Raw genomic sequence first — 23,790 nt, forward strand, 5'->3', positions numbered from 1 at the left:
GTTACAAGTGTCCCACACTCTCCGAGTGATGAAATAAAAGGAGATTTTGAAAAATGAAGCTGGTGCAGAGCACAAGAGCGGAAGTGAGTGTGGGATGATAATTTTGTAACTGCAGCTGTTTAAAACTCATTTTTTAGCCAGTGTAAATGGGGATCAGGTGAGGACCCAAACAATTGGTATGTCAGGGTTCTTCTCTGATGTAATGCTCTCTTTAACGGCGTGACTTTTAGCTGCTGTTTGTCATCGGTAAAATATTAACAGTTATTAGTGTACATGGAAGTTACCTGCTGAATAGCACCTAATGAGTCTTGCTCCATGTCCACAAAGACCTCAAGATGCAGCAGGAACAGCAGAATCTAGTTTGTAGGGTCCTTTTTACTCACTACTACATAACTGGACCTATGGAGGGAGAGGCAGCAGGAGTAATGGTACTAGGCCCGATGGATCCTCCATGCCATTGTCCCCCAGGGTAGGGGTGGAGGAGCTACTGCAGCCTCAGGCTACAGTAAAGGCAGTAGAGTTGTTGGGAGAAGAATACCTTTGCATACACACCTCAGTAGAGAACCCTAAAGCATAGCCTGCCCATTTAGCTGCAAATTGGGCTCAGGATTTGGGCCAAGGTAACTGTCCCAAAAAGAGACAAATATCTAACCTTCCAGTTACGCTTGAAACCTTCTGTTTTGTATCAAGGTCATTTCATTTTCTTTAACTTTCATATCATATGTTACTTCTATTATAGGGGGAACTGGTAATGACCCCTAGTTTTAGGTTGCCTAACACTTTCCATTATAAAATATTATCGCATCCTTTTTTTGAGAAGTTCTGTCACGTCCATTGTTTGCAGCAGGCCTTTGAAATCTGGCAGGGACAAAGCCTGCGAGCTAGAGACTTTCTCCATGAAATCCCATCCTGGATTGCCCTGGAGTCTCCAGGAATTAAAAATTAGTCTTTAATTAAAAGGTGGTGTCATGTGACAAAACCTCCAGGAATATGGACAATCAAAGTTGGAATCCCTATTTGGTTGGGTTGTAAAACTGCCATTTCCCTTCTGTCACCTGTGTTCCTCAGGAAAATGTTGGCAATCTGTCAAAAAAGTAACTGACCATGAACACTCTAACGAGCCAGGCCCACACCGCCATCCAAGCTGCAGCTCCCGGCCATTGGTCCTGTTGCTTAGCGGATAGAAGGCTGTGCTGCAGAGCTGAAAGCGTTTTGCGTTCAGACTCAGACGATTATGGATGTATGGGTGGGTTATTACAGTTGTACGTAACAGAATTTTTTACCTTTAAAAAAAGACTCAGGAAATGACATATAAAAAGCTGTTAGAAGAATATTGTGTAGGTTGCCAAGCTAAACGCTGTGAAGTTAGGAAATGCGTTAGGTATGATTCTCTGTGCAACCTTCATTCTTCTCCCTTGTACATATGCATTATGATATAGGCTTTCATTACATGATCACATACTATTTTTTGCCACGGGCTCCCTGCCTCATTCAGTGCATAGTATGGACACACAGAATTAAGGTTGCACAGGCAACCATAAATAGATAAGGCATTTCCTAACTTTTTAGTGTTCGACTTTGCAATCCATTGGTCTTTTACGATAGTTTTTTTCCGTGTAATATACAGTCTTCGATACTTCATAGGCACTCTCGCCAAGGGCCGGCTCTAGCCATTTCGCCGCCCCAAGCACGGCAGCACGCTGCGGGGGGTGCTCTGCCGCTCGCCAGTCCTGCGGCTCCGGTGGATCTCCCGCAGACTTGGCTGCGGAGGGTCTGCTGGTCCCGCGGCTCCAGTCGACCTCCCGCAGGCGTGCCTGCGGATGCTCCACCAGAGCCGTGGGACCAGCGGACCCTCCACAGGCACGCCTGCGGGAGGCCCACCAGAGCCGCCTGCCGCCCTCCTGGCAACTGGCAGAGCGCCCCCCGCAGCTTGGCGTGCTGGGGCCTGGAGCCAGCCCTGCTCTCACCAGAATCTTTTCCTCACTGTGGCAACGCAGCTACACTGGTAGCTGTTTAGCAGTGCATAATAACATTAAACAATGACTTAAAACAAAGAAGGTAGAAACCTAGCCCCATTGATTTTAATGGCAAACTTCCCTTCAACTTCAATTGGGCCAGGATTTCACCCAGAACAAATAGTAATACCGTCTCCACTTAAAAGTGTGTGAGGAAATTAGGGAAGCAAAATAGTTACCCAAACTGGCAACTGGGCATATCACTGGGGTTAACACCCTTAGTCTTATGAAAAATGCCACGTGGTCTTCCACGACATGCTCAGGATTCAAGTTTTACATCTTCCAGGGTCCCACTGACCCTTTATATCTTGCTGTGGCATTGGTAAGTACTGACTAAGCCCACGTCCAGACTACCCCGCCGTATCGGCAGGTTAAAATCGATTGCTCGGGGATCGATATCGCGTCTAGTCTAGACGCGATATATCGATCCCCGAGCGCGCTTACATCGATTCCGGAACTCCATCAACCCGAACGGCGTTCCGGAATTGACACGGAGAGCCGCGGACATCGATCCCGCGCCATCTGGACGGGTGAGTAATTCGATCTTAGATATTCGACTTCAGCTACGTTATTCACGTAGCTGAAGTTGTGTATCTAAGATCGGTTTTCCTCCCCTAGTCTGGACGAGGCCTAAGAGAATAGAAAGAAACCTACAAAATTACAAACACCACCTCCTGCAATACCTGCATTTTCCTTAATGGCTTCCTATGGCAGTACGGGCTAGGCATAGTCCTGTTTAGCTTGCGACAGTCTGAGATGCTATTTCTGCAGATATATTATCATGGCACTACCCAGTAAGAAACACTGGCCAAGTAAAAGCTCCTTTGGTAAATGGCCTACCTCTCTGTCCTTCCTCCTCTTTTAATCCTGTTTAGATGGAAAACAGGCAATACCGCACTTAATGTAAACTAAACCAAATTGTTATTGACTGTCGTTCTACCTAATGCTGATCACTCCAAGAAGTGGCCGAATGAGACCACATCTGGGAAACTGGCAATTAATTAGAACTGATAATTTTATAAATTAAAAGAATTGAAGGGCCTATTATGGTCATCTATTAAGACTCACTATGTAATGCAGGGCAAAGAATTCCAGCCAGCACTTAATGCAGTGAAGGGAATTATTTTTCCCTACTATGTAAGTGAACATTTTATCACCATCTTCTTCTAGAAATTCCCTTTGTCAGGACTCAGGCCCTGGGTTTTTGCTGATGATGAGCCCAGTATTTGGATCACACGAACATCAGAAAGCATATGAGCTGCCCAGGTACAGCCCCTCGTTTTACTGTATTTCACCCGTAGTGCTTTGACCCCTATTCCCCATCCACCCCCCAAGTTATGTAAGCAGATAATGGCCCACAGTAGATTGTCAGCTATCACATTATCATGTCTGTGCAAAGAGGAAACGGAGCGATTTGGCTCAAATGGCTTTTCTATGTTCAGCATGTTCCACTGCAAGTAGATTTGACTTTTTCCAAAACACATGGAAGCACTCAAAACTTCAATATTTAATATTGCCTTGAAGTGCAAATTGTCAGATTCAAGGAAATGAGAAAGCGCTTATGGCAGTTGACACTGGAACCTAATGTGCATCACAGAAACAGCTGACACTGTGCTGATTTCTAGACTTTTATTATTATTTAGTAGCACAAATCAGACAGTGAGGACTGTGTAGTTATAAGCGCTGTCACTCTTTATTTTGCTTAGCAGAACAGGCTGCTTGGATCAAGACTGAGCATGCAATGCTGGGACCATGTCATTGCTCATTGGACAACCCCTCCATCTTAAAGACGACAGCCATAGAACTTCACCTAGGCAAGGTTAGCCCCAATAGCATATGGGGTTTTCTCAACCCAGTGGCCTCTTTACTTCAAGTATTTTCTTTATTTGTATCTTGATTTTCTGATCTGGGGTTATTTTAAGAACTAATATGCACAGTATGCTGCATACCTCTGAATTTAGAGCTCTCTATCTTTTGTATCTTTTTAGCTTATTGTGTCCTTTACATGTGGAGAAAGTGAATAAGGAAAAGTTATTTACTTGTTCCCATAATATAAGAACTAGGGGTATCAGTGAAGGTCAGAAAGTGAGTGTCACATGGATGAGTGTGTTTGCAGCCAAGTAATTCTATACAATTTTTTAAGCACAGTTGTGACAAATTAATAAACTTATTTTTCTTTCATGACTTATGTCAATGAATGGTCCTATTGTTTACCATTACATAAATTCCTTAGCATTAAATTACATCTTTGATTAAAGCAGCAAGAATGAAAACAAATGTTAATAACTAAATTTATTCCACTAAAATGAAAATGCCACTAAGGTGTAACCGTCAATGTCATCAAAATAGAGCATCCATCATGTAAACAATCAGAATGAAATCTACTTCGCCAGCATAAAGCCCAAATAACCAGATCTTGGGGTGGAGGGGGGTAAAATCCAACCCAGGGCCACGTTCAGGGCTTCGTTCTCCATGTAGCTGCAATAATGATTGTAGCCTTTTCATGCCACTTGATGGGGTGTTAGAGTCTGAAAAGTGATATATCCCATTGCCTTCGCCGCATCCACACCCTCCATGTTGACCCATGTAGAGCCAGCACACAGAATCCTTGTTCAGTTGCTTTGCAATTTCTACCCATGTATACCCACCACAAGGTTTAAGTGACAGCTTCGCACGATCCCTCTGCACCAAGTTAAATTTCATCAAACACCTCTACCCAGATATAAGCGATCCGATATAACGTGGTAAAGCAGTGCTCCAGGGGGGCGGACTGCGCACTCTGGTGGATCAAAGCAAGTTCAACATAACGCGGTTTCACCTATAATGCGGTAAGATTTTTTGGCACCCGAGGGCAGCGTTATATTGGGGTAGAGGTGTACATGCATACAGTATATTAGTTTTACAGTTTCTGTACAAGGAAATCTTCTTTGAGCAAGCTGGAGCAGGAAGACTGTATTAGCCCAAGAAATTTAATTTAAAAATTAGAAAAAGGAATAATATCTGGTTATCATGGATTAATCAGTGAGTTTGTGGATGTGAATATAAAATTAATTTATCTACAGCGAGTTATTTGAATCAAAGTCTTATGCTTTTATGCAGCTGGCTATCCCTCCAGGAGTTCTGTTACTGGAACAGCGCTTTCTTTCAATTACTTGCCGTGGAAGTTATTTGAGATATATCAGCAAACTTCAGAATCTCTGTGAGCCTAGTCCTTCCCACATTCTCTTAAAGTGGGCGTAGGCTATCAGTTATTCAACTCCTTAGATATTGCAGTCACATTCTGTTTCACCTAAGTATGGAGTCTGTTTCCTCTCCAAGACTATAAGCTTTCTATCTTGGACTAAGACAGGAGAAATTATTAATGACTTATTCTTCATTTCAATAAACTATACTTTACAGTGTGGCTAAAATAAGTGAATTAAACTATCCCTTGACCAGTGCTCGACAGTGCATAGATCTCTCTAGCAAATTGAAGTTGTACTTCCAGGGTTCTTGATACTGGCTTGTAGACTCTGGAAGGGGCTTTTCTCTGTGTTTGAACAGTTGATTTTGTTTATTCTTGAAAGCTGAGTTTCACTGAGTTGAACAGGCCAAGTTTCTGTTTTTCCTAGTGCAGTGATTCTCAGCGTGGAGCCCTGGAGATACGCAGAGGTCTTCCATGGGGTACATCAACTCATCTAGATATTTGCCTAGTTTTACAACAGGCTACATAAAAAGCACTAGCAAAGTCAGTACAAACTAAAATTTCATACAATGGCCTGCTTTTACTGCTAGACAATGCACTGAAATGTAAGTATGATATTTATATTCCAATTGATTTATTTTATCATTATATGGTAAAAATGAGAAAGCAAGCAATTTTTCAGTAATAGCGTGCTGTAACACTTTTGTAATGTTATGTCTGATTTTGTAAGCAAGTAGTTTTTTAAGTGAGGTGAAACTGGGGGTATGCAAGATAAATCAGACTCCTGACTGGGGTAGAATAGTCTGAAAAGGTTGAGAGCCACTGTCCTAATGTATAGTCAGTCCATCAGTATCTGAATATTATTATCTCTTGGTGTTAGTCCATCAGTATCTGAATATATCACAAATGTTCTTTCATAAAGTATAAATGTTTGGTCTTTGTGATTCCAAAGTTATTTCAAAGTTAAAAGCTGCCTTTCAGTGTTTGTGCTTTTCTGGATTTTTTTGGTTTTTCCCACCTCACTAAGTGAATAGGTTGGGGTGCTCAACATCTTAGAGGATCAGGCACTAAATCATTAATGTTTGTGAAGTGCTTTGAAACCCTTGGATGGAGTGTTGTAAAAGTATAAAATATTATTACAACAGGCACTACCTTATTCTCAGACACTACAGGGATGAAGCCAGAGGTTCAGCAGGTAGATCCTATGTCTGTTTCATTTTATAACACTACCAAAATATAAATTGAGGTGTAAAATTCAAAGTGATTATTCAATAGTGTTACTATTCATTTTAAAGAGAACAATGTTTTCATGGTAAAAATAGTCAGTTGAATAGCCATAGTCATATTTCAGTTCACAATCCTAAAACATAAAATGTGTAACATTTTACAAAGGTTAATACAGCAGTATCTTTCATTCAGGAATATCAATTCAAGCTCACAGTGGAACAAATATGTAAAAAGAGCCCAATCCTGTACCCACCAAAGTCAAAGGCAAACCTCTCAGTGACTTTAATGGCTTGGTCCTGTTCACACTTGAGACAAAATTATAAATTCATATAATTTTAAAGGACAGTATATGAATCAAACAAGTTTTCTGTTTACACTTGAATCTTTGAGGTAAAAGTCTTACAACACTGAAATTTAACCACAAACTTTTCTTCTCTCTCTGAGTATAAGTATATTCTGCTTAATGATTTCTTACATTAGGGACTGATCATGTAAAGTGCCGAGCACTTGTTTTGAGGAGCTGAGTTCTCTGAGTCCCCCTGGACTTCAGGGGGAATTGGGAACACTCACAACTCACTAAGTAAGGCCTTATATTATTGGAACTTTTGAATATTTCAGAATGTCTCTGAGGCTGAAGAGATTGAAAAGGCAAGAAGGAAGGATTTTCGCTTTGAATACATGTACTTTTTGTTCCTGGGGTGGCCTGTGTTCAGCTCCATAGGCAAAGCTGTTGAATTCTGGGGAGCATGAAAAGGGGAGAGGGGCTGATGGTTCACAGTGGTTCAGCAAAGGAAGGGTCCTAAGGGGAGCTCCTCTAGTGAAGTTGGTTTATCTTCTAGCTTTTGAGGAAGTAACCAGAGCTGTGAGGTAAAGGTATCCAGATAATTGCCTTACAGGCATCAGACAGTCCAGGCACCTCCCCTTCCCCACTCATCAGCGACTTCTGGGCATTCACTACTCTCCTGCCCCAGCCAGAGGCCATGAAGGTGGTCCCCATTTGTCAGTCAGTGGGGAGGAGGGTGTACAGCCAGCCACCCCACTCCCTTCACTCAGCTGTGGGGCACCAGCACTCTCAGATGGGAGAACTGCCACCCCATGACACCCACCCTGCAGTTATTCACTGCAGGATAATTCCAGTCCCCCTCCCCCCAGCCAAGTCAGTAGGGGCAGTTGGACAGCCAGGGACACCATGACCCATCTTTGAGTCAGCCTGTGGTGAGCAGGTCGGAGACCCCTCCCTTTCCCCTCTCCCCAGCCAGTCCCTCAAGGGGATGGGGGTTGCCAAGGCAGCATTTCAAAAAGATGGGCCAAACTTCCCATGTCCCCCAGCTTCACTTGAGCCCCTGGGGTCCCGAGTCCCGTCTCCACCTGGGCCAGCAGTGAAACACAGAATAACAGGACAGGCATGTCTCTGTTGAAATAAGGGATGCCCCTTATAACAGGGGACGTTGGCAGATCGGGGGGGGGGGGTCCACTAGCCCCTCTCAGGCACTGAGTCGGGGGGGCACTGTGAGCCCCCTTGGCAGCCCTGCAGGGGGACTCCACTAGCCCCCCTCAGGCACTGAGTTAGCTGGGGGGGCACTGTGAGCCCCCTTGGCAGCCCTGCAGGGGGACTCCACTAGCCCCCCTCAGGCACTGAGTCGGGGGGGCACTGTGAGCCCCCTTGGCAGCCCTGCAGGGGGGAGTCCACTAGCCCCCCTCAGGCACTGAGTCAGTGGGGGGCACTGAGCCCCCTTGGCAGCCCTGCAGGGGGGACTCCACTAGCCCCCCTCAGGCACTGAGTCAGTGGGGGGCACTGAGCCCCCTTGGCAGCCCTGCAGGGGGGGCTCCACTAGCCCCCCCTCAGGCACTGAGTTGGGGGGGCACTGTGAGCCCCCTTGGCAGCCCTGCAGGGGGGGCTCCATTAGCCCCTCTCAGGCACTGAGTCGGGGGGGCACTGTGAGCCCCCTTGGCAGCCCTGCAGGGGGGGCTCCACTAGCCCCCCTCAGGCACTGAGTCGGGGGGGCACTGTGAGCCCCCTTGGCAGCCCTGCAGGGGGGGCTCCACTAGCCCCCCTCAGGCACTGAGTCGGCGGGGGGCACTGAGCCCCCTTGGCAGCCCTGCAGGGGGGGCTCCACTAGCCCCCCCTCAGGCACTGAGTCGGGGGGGCACTGTGAACCCCCTTGGCAGCCCTGCAGGGGGACTCCACTAGCCCCCCTCAGGCACTGAGTCGGGGGGGCACTGTGAACCCCCTTGGCAGCCCTCCAGGGGGGAGTCCACTAGCCCCCCTCAGGCACTGAGTCGGGGGGGCACTATGAGCCCCCTTGGCAGCCCTGCAGGGGGGGCTCCACTAGCCCCCCTCAGGCACTGAGTCGGCGGGGGGCACTGAGCCCCCTTGGCAGCCCTGCAGGGGGGGCTCCACTAGCCCCCCCTCAGGCACTGAGTCGGCGGGGGGCACTGAGCCCCCTTGGCAGCCCTGCAGGGGGGGCTCCACTAGCCCCCCCTCAGGCACTGAGTCGGGGGGGCACTGTGAGCCCCCTTGGCAGCCCTGCAGGGGGACTCCACTAGCCCCCCTCAGGCACTGAGTCGGGGGGGGCACTGTGAACCCCCTTGGCAGCCCTCCAGGGGGGAGTCCACTAGCCCCCCTCAGGCACTGAGTCGGGGGGGCACTGTGAGCCCCCTTGGCAGCCCTGCAGGGGGACTCCACTAGCCCCCCTCAGGCACTGAGTCGGGGGGGCACTGTGAACCCCCTTGGCAGCCCCACCCCATCAGCTGGAGAGGGGGGGGGCAGCACCCGCCCCCCTCGGTCACTGAATCAGTGGCGGGGCGCTGTGAGCCGCCCCCGGGCCAGCAGGGAGCAGCGCCCCTCCCCCACGGCAGCGAGGGGGGTTCACCTTAGCAGCCCCAGCGCTTCCCCCACTCCTGGGAGAAAAGGGAGGGGCAGCGCGAGCCTTTCCGTCCCTCTTTACCCCCCCTTCTTACCCGCTTAGTAACTGGGGCCTGCAGCCAATCCCCAGCTAGCCGGCCGGCTTCAGAGCCAGCTGATTGGCCAGTTGGTTGGCCGAGCGCCCTCCACCAATCCTGGAGCTCGCTGCTCTCTCAGACAAAGACTGCCGCTCTGGCAACTGGGTTAAACTAATGTGCCCCTCCCCCTCGGCTCGCGAGCTCCACGGCAGCAGCCCCTGGCGGGCCGGCCTGCTCCGGAGCGTACCAGCTCTCTCTACGGCGAGGGGGTGCGCGGTGGTGGCGGTGGCGGCAAGAGAGTCAGACTCTGCTCCCGGCTCTTGGAAGACGTCACTCGAGGGCATCTCCCACGCGTCCGTCCCGCCGCAGGGTCCCTACGCCCGCTGCAGCGTCACACACTCCCCCTCCCCGGGCTCGATGGACGCTACCACCTCCCCTGTTCTCTTGACTGAGCAACCGGGAGCGCGCTAAGGGTTAAGGGGGATGGTACCGCCCAGCCCCCTCCTCGCGGTGGGCGTGGCTTAGTGCTCAGCAAGAGGCGGTTGGCGACGGTTGGGATGGGCCCCTCAGAGCCTCTTAAAATGAAACCTAGCGGGGCTGGGAGCCGGGCACTGCGCGAGGCACGGGGAACCGCCTGCTCTGCCCTGCGCGCGGGGCTGCCAGCCGGCCACGGAGCGCGGCACCGGGGGCTGCCCTGAGGGAGCGCTGGCCGAGCCGGGGCTGGGGGCAGAGGCGTGCGGAGCCCTCCGCTGCCCGCCTCAGCCAGCCGTGGGGGCGGGGACCCTCGCTTTGCCCTTAGCCCCCCCTCCCCTCCGCTCCCCCGGCGGCTTGTTAGCTGGGAAAGCGGCTGGCTCAGGAAAAGCCATCGCCAGTCGGCAGCGGGGGGGGCGAGTCCTGTGGCGAGGTGTCGCGATAGTCTATCGATCCGGAGACTGGCTCCCGCCGGGGGGGGGCCCTTGCTTCCCCCGCCCCCGTTTAATTTCTGTAATTACAATATTCTAGGGGGGGCTATCGCAGCACTCCTGCCCCCCCCCCCCCGCCCCGGTATTTATAAATCGCTCTCGAGAGTCGCCCGTCGCCATGTACAACACGGTGTGGGAGATGGACGGCGATGACACGGACTGGCGGGAGGTGATGATGCCCTATTCCACCGAGCTCATCTTCTACATTGAGATGGACCCGCCAGGTAGGGGGAGCCGCCGAACGGGGTTATCCCCCCTCACTTGCCTAGTGTAGGGACCATCTTTCCCCACCCTGGGCTCCCGCGTCCGCCTGTGAAACTCGGGGTGCGGCGAGGGGACAGAACCGCAGCCCCGCTGGCTCGGACGTGCCTGGGAACTTCGCACTGACTCTGACCCATTGTCTGCGCAGCAGCGGGGGTTTAATGGCTTATTTTCGGGAAGCATCAAGAGCTAAATGCCCTTTAAAGGGTAGTAAAAAACCCGGGGGGGGGAGGGGAGAGACCGTTCCCCCTTTTTCCTCTCCGTGTTCCCTTCCGTTCATTGTTGAAGAAGAGGAATTTGCCGATCGATTCCCATGCAATGCTCCTTATCTGTATCTTTACCTGCGTGTCTTTTGTGGAGCCTGTAATCCTTTCACATTCTCTAGCTTTCTTTTGTTTTAAATATTTTTAATGTCAGTTTAATAGTTTCTAGGATCTGGCAGTTTTTATTCTCTCTAATCCTAGACCTGGCACTGATTTTATTTTTAATGCAATTTCTGGGAGAAAACTCCTTGCTACTTTAGTCATGTTTAATAAGGGTATTGTACGGAAGGTTTAAATGCAACTTTTTCTAGAAATGGTGTCTCGAAAGTGTATTGTCCCAAGTTTGCCTGGGGTAGAGGGCTTTTCTTTTGTGTCTGTTAGGGAGGAGTGAGTGGGAAGTGGGGGAGAGGGCTGATAAATCAGAGAAGGGAAGTTGGTTACATTTTTCATTAAACTTACTAGAATTCATAGTTTGATTACAGAATTAATGCTTTTTATAGCTGTATGAGAGCACCCTTAATAAGCAGGGGCACTTCATGCCTCTATTTTTGTTTTGCTCAGGATGTAAATTTCAAAGTCTGTGGTATGCAGAATAAATGGGCAGAGGAGACTTCCTTTATTGTATAAAAGCATATGTGCATGCGCATATTGTTGGAGAGGTCTAAAAGAGAATTTTGGAAGAGTCTGTACTTGGAGTATATACTTGCATGTGACTTTATAATATAGTCTGTTACAGTAGAATGGACTGTTCTGTTTCTTTAGATATGTGGCTAATTAGGTGATTTAAAGTTTTTCTTAATATTTTTGGCCTTAGCCATCTTCTCAAGTAATTTTGATATTTTATCCAAAATAGATTTCATAGATTTTTTTTTTTTTGAGTGCTGACCACCACTCATTTAAATTCTTGCATAGTTGACATGTTCCTAAATGTCACTCTTGAAAGTTTAACAAAGTTCAGTGAAATCTGCTTCAGTTTGCCTCTCAGTTGTTCCTTCATTACTGGATAGGAAATCATAACTTCAGTAAATATATCCCAATGTCTCATGTTAACAGCTAATGTGTGCCCATCTGTAATAAAAAGGAACTTAGATGACCCCAAATCTTTTAGGGTTGGTATTACATTTTCAGATGGCCCTTGGAACAGCTCAGTGTGTGGAGGCTGCTAGCATATGAAAGGAAAATGTTAATTTCTGAAGTATGTAGGCCTATCTAGCTGAATTGGACAGAAAATAGCTTTTTAATAGCCACTCGATAAATATTGCTCTGCAACCGAGCTATAAAACCTGTGCAGAGTAGGTTTGTGTGTGTGTTTGTTTTAAAGCAGTGCTTCTGTAGTTAAGATTGTCAGTATTTCTGTTTATGAAGCTTTATTTTCGGGGGTTCTAACTCTTTTTATGTACATTTTTAATTCCGGGGTGAAATTTAAGCATTAAGGACTCAATACTGTAAGGTGCTGAGAACCTCTTGGAAGGTTACACTCAGTATCTTAGAGGACCAACTCTTATTGTCCAACTAAGAATGTGTAAGATGGCTTATGTGGGTATGTATAACATTTGTAGCTAAGAGTTCAGGGAAGGGGAAGATGATGTTGGTTCAAGGGGTTTCCTTTATCCACAGTATGATACAATTCATTTAAGGGGCTGGAATTTGTCATTTTCCAGGAGTGGTTGTTTAAATCCCCTTGTTAAATTATGTAATCTAGACATTTTGGGCCAAAGTGACTGGAATTGGCCTCATTTACACTAGAATTGAATTTGACCCATTTCCAATAAAAAGTTGATGATGCTTTTTAGTGCAAAATTTGTATCTGCCCAGCAACCCATATTTGTGAGTAGTTGAGATACTGTCTGAATAGCCTACAGACTAACAAGATACATGGGAAATCATAAAGCCTCTAAAGGAGGTGATAAGTCTATTGGCTCTCCTCAAGGCAGTTCTGGAAACAATGTTGGCCTTCACACCCTAGACTAGAATATTGACATTTATTGACAGTAGACCCCCAGTGGCCTCAGTCTAGGAGCAGACTCTTGGTTACAGTCTAGTATCTCCAGTTCAGATACAAATAAAAGCAAGGAGAATCTAATGTGCAGTGTCACCTTTAACCTCAAACTCAGGCAATTTCACATAGTTATTGCAGGGGCCTCGTTAGGTTTGTATGTATGCAGTTGCCTGTATATAGATGTATTTGGCACATTAGGTAGACCTAAATTCCTCAGGGCAGAGAACTGGTTTTCTATCTTCTAAATATGCTACAGTGTCAAGGCTCAAATAAGTCACAAAGAGAAAAGCTGCTCCTGCTCCTGTTGAAAACCATGGAACTTTATTTGTTGACTTTTTTTTTCAATGGAAGCAGCATCAGGATTATAAGTATATGCTAACTTGTTTAAATTTGTGTCCTTTATTACCTAAACACTGAAGTGGGATGGTCTGTTTTTACATAGATTGTGGTAAATTCAGTCCATAGTTCTAATACATCCTCTTTAAAACAGGTTTTAAAATAATTATATAGAGCTAGCATTGTAATTAAAGTTGTAGCAGGAAAGTGACTTCTACTTTCTTACAACACTTTTCCCTCGCCTTGCTTTTTCTTGGCATGATGATGTTTAATAAAATGGATTACTGGCATAATGTGGCTCTAGTATTTGTATGTGGTTTTTGACTGTCAATTGTATTAAGTGGAAGACCAGAACATCTTCAGTGGTTGTGAAGAAAAAACTAACCTTCAATTGCATGTGATAATGAAAACAAACAATCGGTAGGTCATGCTTTACTAGTTTTTTCTAATCAGGATTAACATAGACAGATGCTTGCATCACAATATTCTAATATTAGAATAACTCTACTAAACAATGTTTGAATTAATCTGTCACTTAAGTTCTGATAACCGTAACTTGATCACAGTTCTGAGACTTAGCACCTGAAAAGACAGCGATTCTCACAAATATGTTACTGCATTTAACATAGCTGTATTTAACCATATAGTTGTCCATGTTTGTAACAATGAACTACTGGCTGTAACGTAAGGGTTTTTTTAACAGGGGATCTTGGATTATTTCAGAGGTCATCTGAGTGCAACTTGGAACTGTAGAACATTAAATCTTGATTACCTGCTTAGGTGCCTCATCACTTCTAGTTAGTAGGACTTAGAACTACTTCCTTACCCCCCCACCTCCTTTTGGTTTTTGTCCAGCATCTGTTGTCCTCATTTATTTTACCACCAATTTATCTGATCTGTAAAGTTCTGAGAGGAGAATTTATTCTGTCACAGTGCAATGAAAATCGATAAAAATATAATATTTGGCTATGAAATATAGATGTTGGCAGAGATCCTTGGCTTATTTGCAAATTAGATATTAGCTTCTTTGTGTGCATTAGAAACAAAACTACAAAACCACAAGTTTAAAAAAGTTTTGCTGATGTGCAAGGGGATCTGTCATCTGATCTAGCTTATAACAGTAACTCATTCTCCTAATGCAATGTTAAAGGGATGCTTAAAGGCTGGTAGGCCCAAATTTGACTAACTCTCTTCCGCTCCCCCTCCCCTCCATTTTCTTTTTGCATGTCTGTTTGCCAAGTCCGTAACACTACAAGCTTGTTTACACATACAGCACTGCAGTGGCGCAGCTGCACCAAAGCAGCTGTAGTGCTTAGTGAAGATGCTACCTACACCAACAGAAGAAGTCTGAGAGGTGGTAGCTATGTCAGTGGGAGAAGCCCTCCTGTCATCATAGCGCTGTCTATACCAGGAGTTTGGTTGTTATAACTGCATTGCTCGGATTTGGGAAATCAACACCCCTGAGTGACATAGTTGAGTCTGTGTAGACCAACCCTACATTTTAAAAAATCAGTGCTTTAAAAAGGCTCAACAAACTGTACAAAAATAAGCAGTATTGCTTACATGATGAAGAGGACAGATAATCTAGAAGGGAACATATATTTGAGTTTTGACTAGTCTTAGATGACAGTGCCCTTTTAAGTGGTGGTTGCAATTAATCTAAAAAATATTTGCTTTCTGACCGCTTAACATATGTACACTGAAAACTGTAGACCTGTTCTGCTTCTTTTGAGGTCAAGGGCAAAATTCCCTCTGATTTGAATTAGTGCAGTGTCAGACTCTACATGTAGTAGATACAATTTAGAATTACAATTGAAAGTGGCTCCTCAAACTTGGTTGCTGTTCATTGGCAGCCAGATTCTGGTGAACAAGACCGGCTTTAGGAACTGCGGGGCCCGATTATAGACCTGGGGGCGGTCCAGGACTTCAGCAGCGGGGGTCCTTCACTCGCTCTGGGTCTCCTGTGGCACTGAAGAACTCCCTGCTGCCAAAATGCCGCTAAAGACCTGGACTGAGTGAAGGACCCCCCCTCCCCCCCGCCACCGAAGTGCTGCCGAAGACCCGAACCACTGCTGGGTGAGTAACAAATATTAAGAAATTAAGAAGCTGGTGCAGGGCCCAAATCAGGGGAATCGGCCTAAAGCTGGCCCTGCTGGTGAATGACATGGGAGAAAAATCTAGTTAAAATTTGTTTTGTGGTTACCAGGGATAGGACAGATACAGGTTGTTAATAAATTCTCAGTACTCTGCTATTCTTAATTTTCTTATATCTAAGTTGATTCAGACTTTTTTTTTATTATTGGTTCAGTTCTGCTCTTGCACCCTTGCAAAAGTGAATTAAAACCATTGACTTCATATCACTTCTATATGTGTGGAATAAATCCTGTGAACAGATTATTTTGATCCAAAAAAAAAAAATTTGTATATGTTTTAAATTGCAGAGAAAAGAAACTTAAAACAAACAGGACTTTGTATTTCTTCCTCTGTAGAGAAAGTAGAGCTTGCACAAATCACTACTTTGGCATGGCACGCAGAGTGAATAGAGTTCAATAGATTACTTGTATATTTAACAACTTTTTATGAAATAAGAGACTTGGATTCAAGCTATTTAGCTTTAAACTGTTTGGAGGAGGGGTTGTGAGATGTCTGGGGGCTTTGTTATACCTAGACTTCTTCCACCAGTTTTGACTTAATGACTGCTATAATGAATTCCTTGGCTTTTTAAAATTGTTGCATGACTGACTTTTGCATTCCACCTCTTCTTAGTTCTCGTTTTTGGTGGCCCTAAATATTAGGGAATGTCACTCTTCATCTGTCAGTGAAGTGCATTAATTCAGACTTATTTTGCAGGCTAGGAGAAGTATCCTTATTGCTACAAAATTAGATTACACTTTGTTCTGGAGCACAGGGCTCGAAAAATGTGAAACTCCTGCAAGCCGGGGGTTGGAATAAAATGTGGAGAAATGCCCTAATGAGGAACCTTGCCCCACACCTGTCTGTCTGGGTGTGGGGTTTGTTTTATTTGTTCTTGAATGCGATCCCTGAAACCTGTCTGCGAGGCTTCATCTTGTGTATCACCCTCTGACTAGTAAGTCCTCAATTACCTTCTACCTTTTCTGCTTCAAAGGAGCCTTCTCTTGGAGTCTCTCTCTTTTGCTGCTGAACATAGTTATCCTAAGCACTAGCTGTAGAGTCAGAATCTTGTTAGTTTCATTGTTTCCCACAAGGTCCTGAATAGGAGTAGTGAAATTGGCCAGTTTTGTTAATTTAACTTTGTGCCTACAGCTTGTGGATGCTGAGCAACAACGGAGACATTGGCTGCAGACTCATGAAGAAAACCTACCAAATGCAAACCAGTATGGTGTCTTATCTTTGCAACCATAAGACACAGTGACTCTTTTTTTTTTTTTTCAAAAATAAGCTTAAATTCTTCAGAAACAGACTCTGTATAATGGACAAATCTTCACTTCTTGGGTGAGTGGGATTTTTTAAACTGTGATGTTTTAAGCTGGAGTAGTCCTTCTCCTCCAGTCCAAATTTCTTGGCCAAGGTATGGTCAAGGCCCAGACTGCAGGGAAACATTTTTCACACCGCAATAACAATGATGATGATAAGTAGGAAATAGGATTTTTCGGTCTGTTCAGAAGAATCTGGTGGTCTGGATTTGGCCTGTGGTCTGCCTATTGTCTACCCCTATTTTAAGCTATAAAGTTAAAATATAGCCTATGTGTAAGATAAATTATGTTTGTGCTTCCATATCTACTAGGTCTTGCATAAGCTCTTGCTGACCAGCTGCTATTTGGTGTTTTAAAGAATTTCAGTTTCATGAGCATTTCTCTCTGGATTATCTTGGATACCTGCTTTATTTTGTTAAGATTTATTAATGCTAGATGAAGTACTGAACTTCTGACAACGCACATAATGAATCTGCATGATGAAAAACACCATTTTCCTGTTTTTAAAAACAATTGTGCAACAAGATGTAGAATTCTTTTTCTCTTCCTTAACTAACTTCCATATATCTGAGGTGCATTTCAGTTTTTAAATATCCACAACCCTTGAAACTGAAATATGATTCCCCTTTCTGTAAAATATTAGAAATATTAAAAGGGTATTGAAATGTATACATTCCTCACCATGAAATCTTTCAGAGACAAAACTAAAAGTATTGAAGAGTTGCAGAATTAAAACACTTCAGTGAACTAGAATTGCAAATAGGAAGAAATCTGATATGATGGTGTAGTAAATTGACTGACCAGAATTCCTATGCTTAGGTCACATTTTCTTTCTCCTAATCAGTAATATCCTGAGGCAAACTCTCTCACCGAAGACAACAGAAATCTTGTCTACATAAGGACCTCGATCGTCAGCCTATAGTGATGCATGTGTCTATGTGCAACACTTTCATTACTTTTTTATTTTATTGTTAAACAGACCAACAGAGTCTGTGAAATAGGTGTTTAACATTGCTCAGGTTGCAGCTGGTAAATGCAGTATTCTTGCTGTTAATATATATTGGTTGTAATAGTTAGGCATTCGTTTTAGAAATGTTTATTGGCACTCATTACTAAAGCAGCAGGGTGCCTTACATCATCTTATGTTTGTTTCAGTGAGTCATTTCTCTTTGTTTCTTCCTTTAGCATTGTTGGACAGTGGCATGAATAACTTCATTGGTATTTCTCTGTATGCATTACTGTTTGAGGTTTAGGTTTTTCCTGATATAAAAAGTGTGGAAGACAAGCTGGATGTGAGTGCATGTTGAAGCAGGTTGTTGTTTAAAGAAGGCCAGAATTGCACCAAAAAGTATATATCCATTTGATTATTTCAGAAGTCCCTGCTCATCAATTTTATAAATACTACTTATAACTTTCTTTGAAGAGCAGATTATAAAATCTGTCTGAAAAATCATTTATACAATATTTTCATAGGTGACATTGAATCTTTTGGCTGCTTTTATCTTCTATCTAATGGGCTCATCATCAAAATATCTAGATGCCAAATTAAGATTTGCACCATTGCTATGTAACCGAGGACCATCTTATGATATATGCTGCATTTTCAATGTCTTGTTCTTGGGCTGGTTTGGGGGAGGGAATTGGAGGAGTCATCTCTTCTAAAGCCTTGATAGTAAAGTATATCATTCCCAAAAAGCAATGGGGAAGTGTGTGTGGTTTTGGGATGGGGGGTCTAAGTTTAAGAATAATGCATTGGAATATATTCACATCTACCAAAAGTGCAGTAGAAGAAGAAGAAATAACTTTACTGTGTCTGAGAAGTCAAAATGCCAACTGAAATTTTCAGCACATATAAAATGTGTCTAGTTCAAAGAAAGCAGAGCACAATTAGTGCCCGTGATATGCTGCTTCTGTATCTAGCAATCGAGGTCTCATTTTTCTGACCAGCAGCTGTGGCCAATTAGTGTTCTTCAGACTCTTTTTGACATATCAGCTTATCCCTAGGAGCAATTCTCCATCCCCAACTTCAACAGAGTGGAGCTCAAATGAGTGAGGTGAGCTCTTCAGGCCTTCTTATCCTCTGTTCAGTTGTTTATCATATAGCCTTACCAATAGACCAGCAATGGAGGAATGAGACAGGAACAGAACCCCATATGGAATAAGCCATTTGCTGCTGTCATGGGAGGAGATATATCTGTTGCAGAGCAACACACGTTAGAGTGAGGAGAACATGCCTAGGAAAAGTCACAGTAGTACCAGGAGAACGGACTCAAAGACAATAGATATTCAACTTGAGTAACCAGATGGGGTTAGCTGAACTTGTTCGTTTTGGTCCTAAGAGAAAATACAGACCCTTTGTATTGCCGTCACTATCCAAGGCCAGCACTCTAAAAATAGAAACTTTATTTCCTTCACATGGAACCCCATTCTTGTCCTGGTTGGTTCTCAGACTTCATGCTTCCCTTAAATTCCAGACTTGTTCACCCAGGGCTAGCTTTTCATCTTGATCTAAACAGACTCATATCAAAAGTTTTGAATAGTGTTAGTGTCTCTTGATCTGTATTTTGTTCTATGTAAATTCAGAAGATGCCAAGAGTGTTTACTGCATTTGAGGGATTTTTATCTAATGGTATGAAAATAGGGATGTTTGACTGTGTAATGGAAGATTGAAAAGCCTCTTTCTTGCCGGAAAGTTACTAAAAGCTTTGCTTCAGATACCCTCTGGAGTTCAGGAGATAGGATTCAGTCAACCAGTCAGTTCTCACCTGTGACAGGGTTCCGGTGGGTGACTTCCATGGTCAGTAGTCCCTCCTCGGAGTTAATGCCTGGTGTGTGCAGTTACTACACTTTTTGACCCTCTCGGGAAAGTTGTCTTCTTTCTCCACCATTCTCCTTGTCCACTAAAAGTGACTTTCTTGGTGGGTGTCTACAGCTGGGAGAATGAACAAAATAGTTACTTTGGCCTACTTACTCACTTCTTTCCTTCTCACAGAGAAATTTTAATTCCTAAAATTGCACTTAATCTTCTCTCTCTCTCCCTCCCTCCCTCTCTCCCTCCCTGCCCTAGCTTTGGTCCAGACATGTCAGTTGGGTCAAGAAAGCCATGATAATCATATATAGGACCCAAGAACTTGCAGTCATCTGAGGTTTTGTGACTTAAGAGGGATGTAAGAAGTGTTGTGGCATCTGCCTATTTAGCACTGTAGATCAGGAGTTGTATTTTTGGAATCCTTATCCTTTTTGGTGACTAACTTGTAAACTTTTCTGCATTGTGTATCCACCATCTTGGAACAATCCTCCTGGTCTGAAGTTGGTTAGAGCAGAGAAAGTTAATAATCGTTGCACTAACAGTTTGAGCTAATTAAGCGTACGTTGTAGAAAATTAACTTTCCTTGGATGTTCTGCAAATCTATAGAAGAATACATTGTCATAAATTTGCTTGGCAGAATTAGATTTTTAAAATAAATAAATAAATATATTGCATCTGTATAAATCCATGGTATGCCCACATCTTGAATATTGCATGCCAGTGTGATCACCCCATCTCAAAAAACGTGAACTGGAAAAGGTAAAGAAAAGGGCAACAAAAAATGAGTAGGGGTATGGAACAGCTTCCATATGCAGAGAGATTAATAAAGGGTAGATGACAGAACGAGGAGTAATGGTCTCAAGTTGCAGTGGGGAGATTTAGGTTGAAATATTAGGAAAACCTTTTTTCACTAGGAGGGTTGTGAAGCACTGGAATGGGTTACCTAGGGAGGTGGTGGAATCGCCTTCCTTAGAGGCTTTTACGCTCAGGCTTGACAAAGCCTTGGCTGGAATAATTTTGTTGGGGATTGGTCCTGCTTTGAGAAGGGGGTTGGACTAGATGACCTCCTGAGGCCCCTCCAACTCTGATATTCCATGAAATTGCCAAATTAATTTAAATAGGCAGAAGTTTTAAACACAATGCACAGTCAACCTGTAGAACTCTTTGCCAGCAGATGTTGTGACGGCTTTAACAGGGTTTAAATAAAGAACTAGACAAGTTCATGGAGGAGAGGTCCATCAATGGCTATTAGCCAGGATGAGCAGGGATGCAAAACCATGTTCTGAAATGTCCCTACCCTCCATTTGCCAGAAGCTAGGAATAGGTGACGGGATGGATCACGTGATAATTACCTGTTCTCTTCATTCCCTCTGAATCACCTGGCATTGGCCACTGTCAAAAGACAAGATACTATCATAGGTCTGATCCAGTATGGCCATTCTTATGTTCCTATGTTCTTAACTTTGATAGATAATTATAGATTTTTATTTTAGAACATTTTTGTGTTTATCAATGAAAATGTTCAGTTGTGGGAAATTGGAGGGTGGGGGAGTCAGACTGTAATTACTGAATGGCAGATGTTGAGTTTCAAAAAGTTAAAGCCTTGTAATTGTTAAAACATAAACTGTCACCATGTACAAAGTACACCTCTACCCCAATATAACGTGACCCGAGAACACAAATGTGGATTATAATGCAGTAAAGCAGTGCTCCGGTGGGGCGGGGCTGCTCACTCTGGTGGATCAAAGCAAGTTCAATATAACACGGTAAGATTTTTTTGGCTCCCAAGGACAGCGTTATATCGAGGTAGAAGTGTAAGTAGCCTTAAATTAAGCTCTTAAGTTCTCAAACAGGCAAATAGTCAAAATTTACAGATAGCATTTTTCTTATATGTGAAAATATTTTTTTATCAACTTTTGTATGTGCAATGCAATCGACATTTTACCAATTATCTAATCCTTCCAAGTCTGGTAATAAGGTAATGTAGTTTATATCTGCTGTTTTACTTGGTCTCAGCAGATATGAAACAGATTGTTGAAGTGCTAATATGAATGCTTGTTGTTTGGCAGGGGAGGGGGAAATTGCCCTATTCAATCTAATTATTTTAGCTTTATAACCTAGATGCAAGCAATTATAAAATATGTAAGGAAAGTAATATGTTAAGTAAACACGTTCATTCTTGGTAGCTTTGCTAGAGTTAATGGAATTACTGCAGTGGTAAATTTGGTCTGTTGTAATGAACTGACTGTTTGTGTACAGTATGTTTATCCCTGATCTCTCTAGGATGGAATCAGAATAGTTTATGTACAGTGGCACTATATTGCGGAGGAAGATTCTCCTAGTAAAATGGTATGCTAAAGGCCTGTACTTTAGAAATGTATTTAAACCTTCCTGCTTCAAATGTGAAGTTTCAAGTGGCTGTGATGTTCTATAGGGAGACAATCATGATGCCTGTGTGCCCCCCAGGACAACTTTGCTCTGCACTATCCTCCCACCTGGCCTTCAGTGGAGGTGGAAAGGGGCATGGCTGCAGCGCTCCAGCCATATCCTTGGCTTATATCCCTGAGGCTGCTGTAAACTCCTGCTGCAGGAATTATGTGCAGCTCCTTGATCCTCAGCTGAGTGAATTGGGAGATAGCTGAAAATCTAGCCATCCAGCTTCAGTTGCATTTATGCTAGTGTAAATGAAAGAAGAATGAGAACTTTCTTTCCTTTTGCGTATTAAACACCTTTAGCGCTTTGCCAATGAACATATGAAAACAATTTTCACAATTTGCTCACCCACGGGGTTTAAGTGGGGCGGAGGAAACTTTACCCTGGTTTAATGATGACAATCATATTAGAGTTGAATGCTGCGGTGATGGACATAGCATAAGAATCTGAACATATCTAACAAAAAACTTTTGTTGTGAAGTAGTTTGACTTGTTATACACAACATGCCTGACAAACCCACAAAAGCAAGAAAACAAAAAGTTGAGCTACCCTCCGTAATTTTTGTTCCTCTGCCCGCTATACATCTTAACTCTAGTCTGCCTAACCGTTCTGCATTCACACCTTTACCATGTTGTTTTTTCTCCCAATAGTAGTAGTTGTGAATGCTTGGCCTAGAAGTTGGATGTGTTGGAAAAGTGTAATTTGGTAAAAGGTTTCATGGAAGACTGTCATCTCTAGATGGGTAAAGTTAAAGTTGTGATGTGTGGTCTGTGGTATCTATGGTAAAGTGGATGGAGAAGTAGAGGGTATCTACTATTGAATGGCTTACCTACACGTTACCTTGCCTTTGGGGAGCTGTATTTTGGTGTGGGAGGTTAACATCCCTGCTTCACAATGAAGTCTTGCGTATACACTTCCTAATACTGAATTGGGGATGGGGACTTGGCATAGGGTTGGATAGAATCTGTTGGATAGAATCACAGTGGCTGACAGAATATTTTCTGTCAATAGCTGTGCATGAACCCTTGTGTCAGCAGGTGCACATGAACCCTTCTGTTACAGGTTACAAATTGTTTAAAAAGTTAGGTTTCCTCCTTTTTGTCCCACAGTCTTTCTCGCTTGCATAACATAGCACATAAGCTTTAAATTATGCCATGAATAACTGCTAAAAATTACCCTAACCACAACTTTGAATAAAGAAACAACTTGTTGCACCAGTGCTACTCAAGATACACTTTTCTATCAAGTTTTGTGTAGATTAGTCAACAATGAAAAATGTAGGCCTGCCAAAGAAAAATTTAATTGAGATGTATTAAAAGTAATGAAAACAAAGCAAGCAAAAGCCATGCAGAATATTCAGATGGCATAAAATAATCTGGTGTGGAATTTCACACCACCCTCGTCTACTTTTAGAGAGGAATTTGTCCTGTTTTATAAAGCCCACTTGAAAATATAGTTCTAACTGTAGAGTAGCTAGGTGCTTCCACAATAGTGACACTACCTTATACAACATTGCATTATGGATTCCCAGAATATTAATCAATTGTCTCAAACCTAGAACTCAGCTAGGGATCCACTGATCTGTTGTGATCCACTTGCCCTAAAATGTGTTGGGTGAGATGTGGTAGATGGGAGGTAGCAGCATTCATATTGGGGGGTTACCAAAAAAAAGGGATTTTTTAAAAACAAAAACCCTCAGATGACTTCACAAAAGTGCTGTGGCCCACAACTGATTCCAGCCTGCTGATTGGGAGCTATGATTCTGCAAGTTAGGGTATGTCTACACTATGGGATTACTCCGAATTTACAGAATTCGATTTTGGGCAGCTGATTGTATAAAGTCGAGTCCATGCAGCCACACTAAGCACATTAATTCGGCGGTGTGTGTCCATGTACAAGGCT

At 43.9% G+C, this 23,790-nt stretch overlaps 1 protein-coding gene across 2 annotated transcripts in view; it reads left to right on the top strand.

Annotated features, from left to right (window-relative positions):
• LOC115655955 (phosphatidylinositol 3-kinase regulatory subunit gamma) overlaps positions 1-23,790 on the top strand; it is a 359,546-nt gene that overhangs the window by 307,203 nt on the left and 28,553 nt on the right. The window contains exon 1 of one of the 2 annotated variants that reach the window (XM_030572049.1): positions 10,107-10,555. The exons of the other annotated variant lie outside the window; for it this stretch is intronic. Coding sequence (XP_030427909.1) covers positions 10,450-10,555 — 106 coding nt within the window. The 5' untranslated portion in view covers positions 10,107-10,449. Of the gene's footprint in view, positions 1-10,106; positions 10,556-23,790 lie in introns of those variants that run through there. 2 annotated transcript variants of the gene reach the window in all.

The sequence above is a fragment of the Gopherus evgoodei genome, chromosome 8, assembly GCF_007399415.2.
Source record: "Gopherus evgoodei ecotype Sinaloan lineage chromosome 8, rGopEvg1_v1.p, whole genome shotgun sequence".
Taxonomy (NCBI): domain Eukaryota; kingdom Metazoa; phylum Chordata; order Testudines; family Testudinidae; genus Gopherus; species Gopherus evgoodei.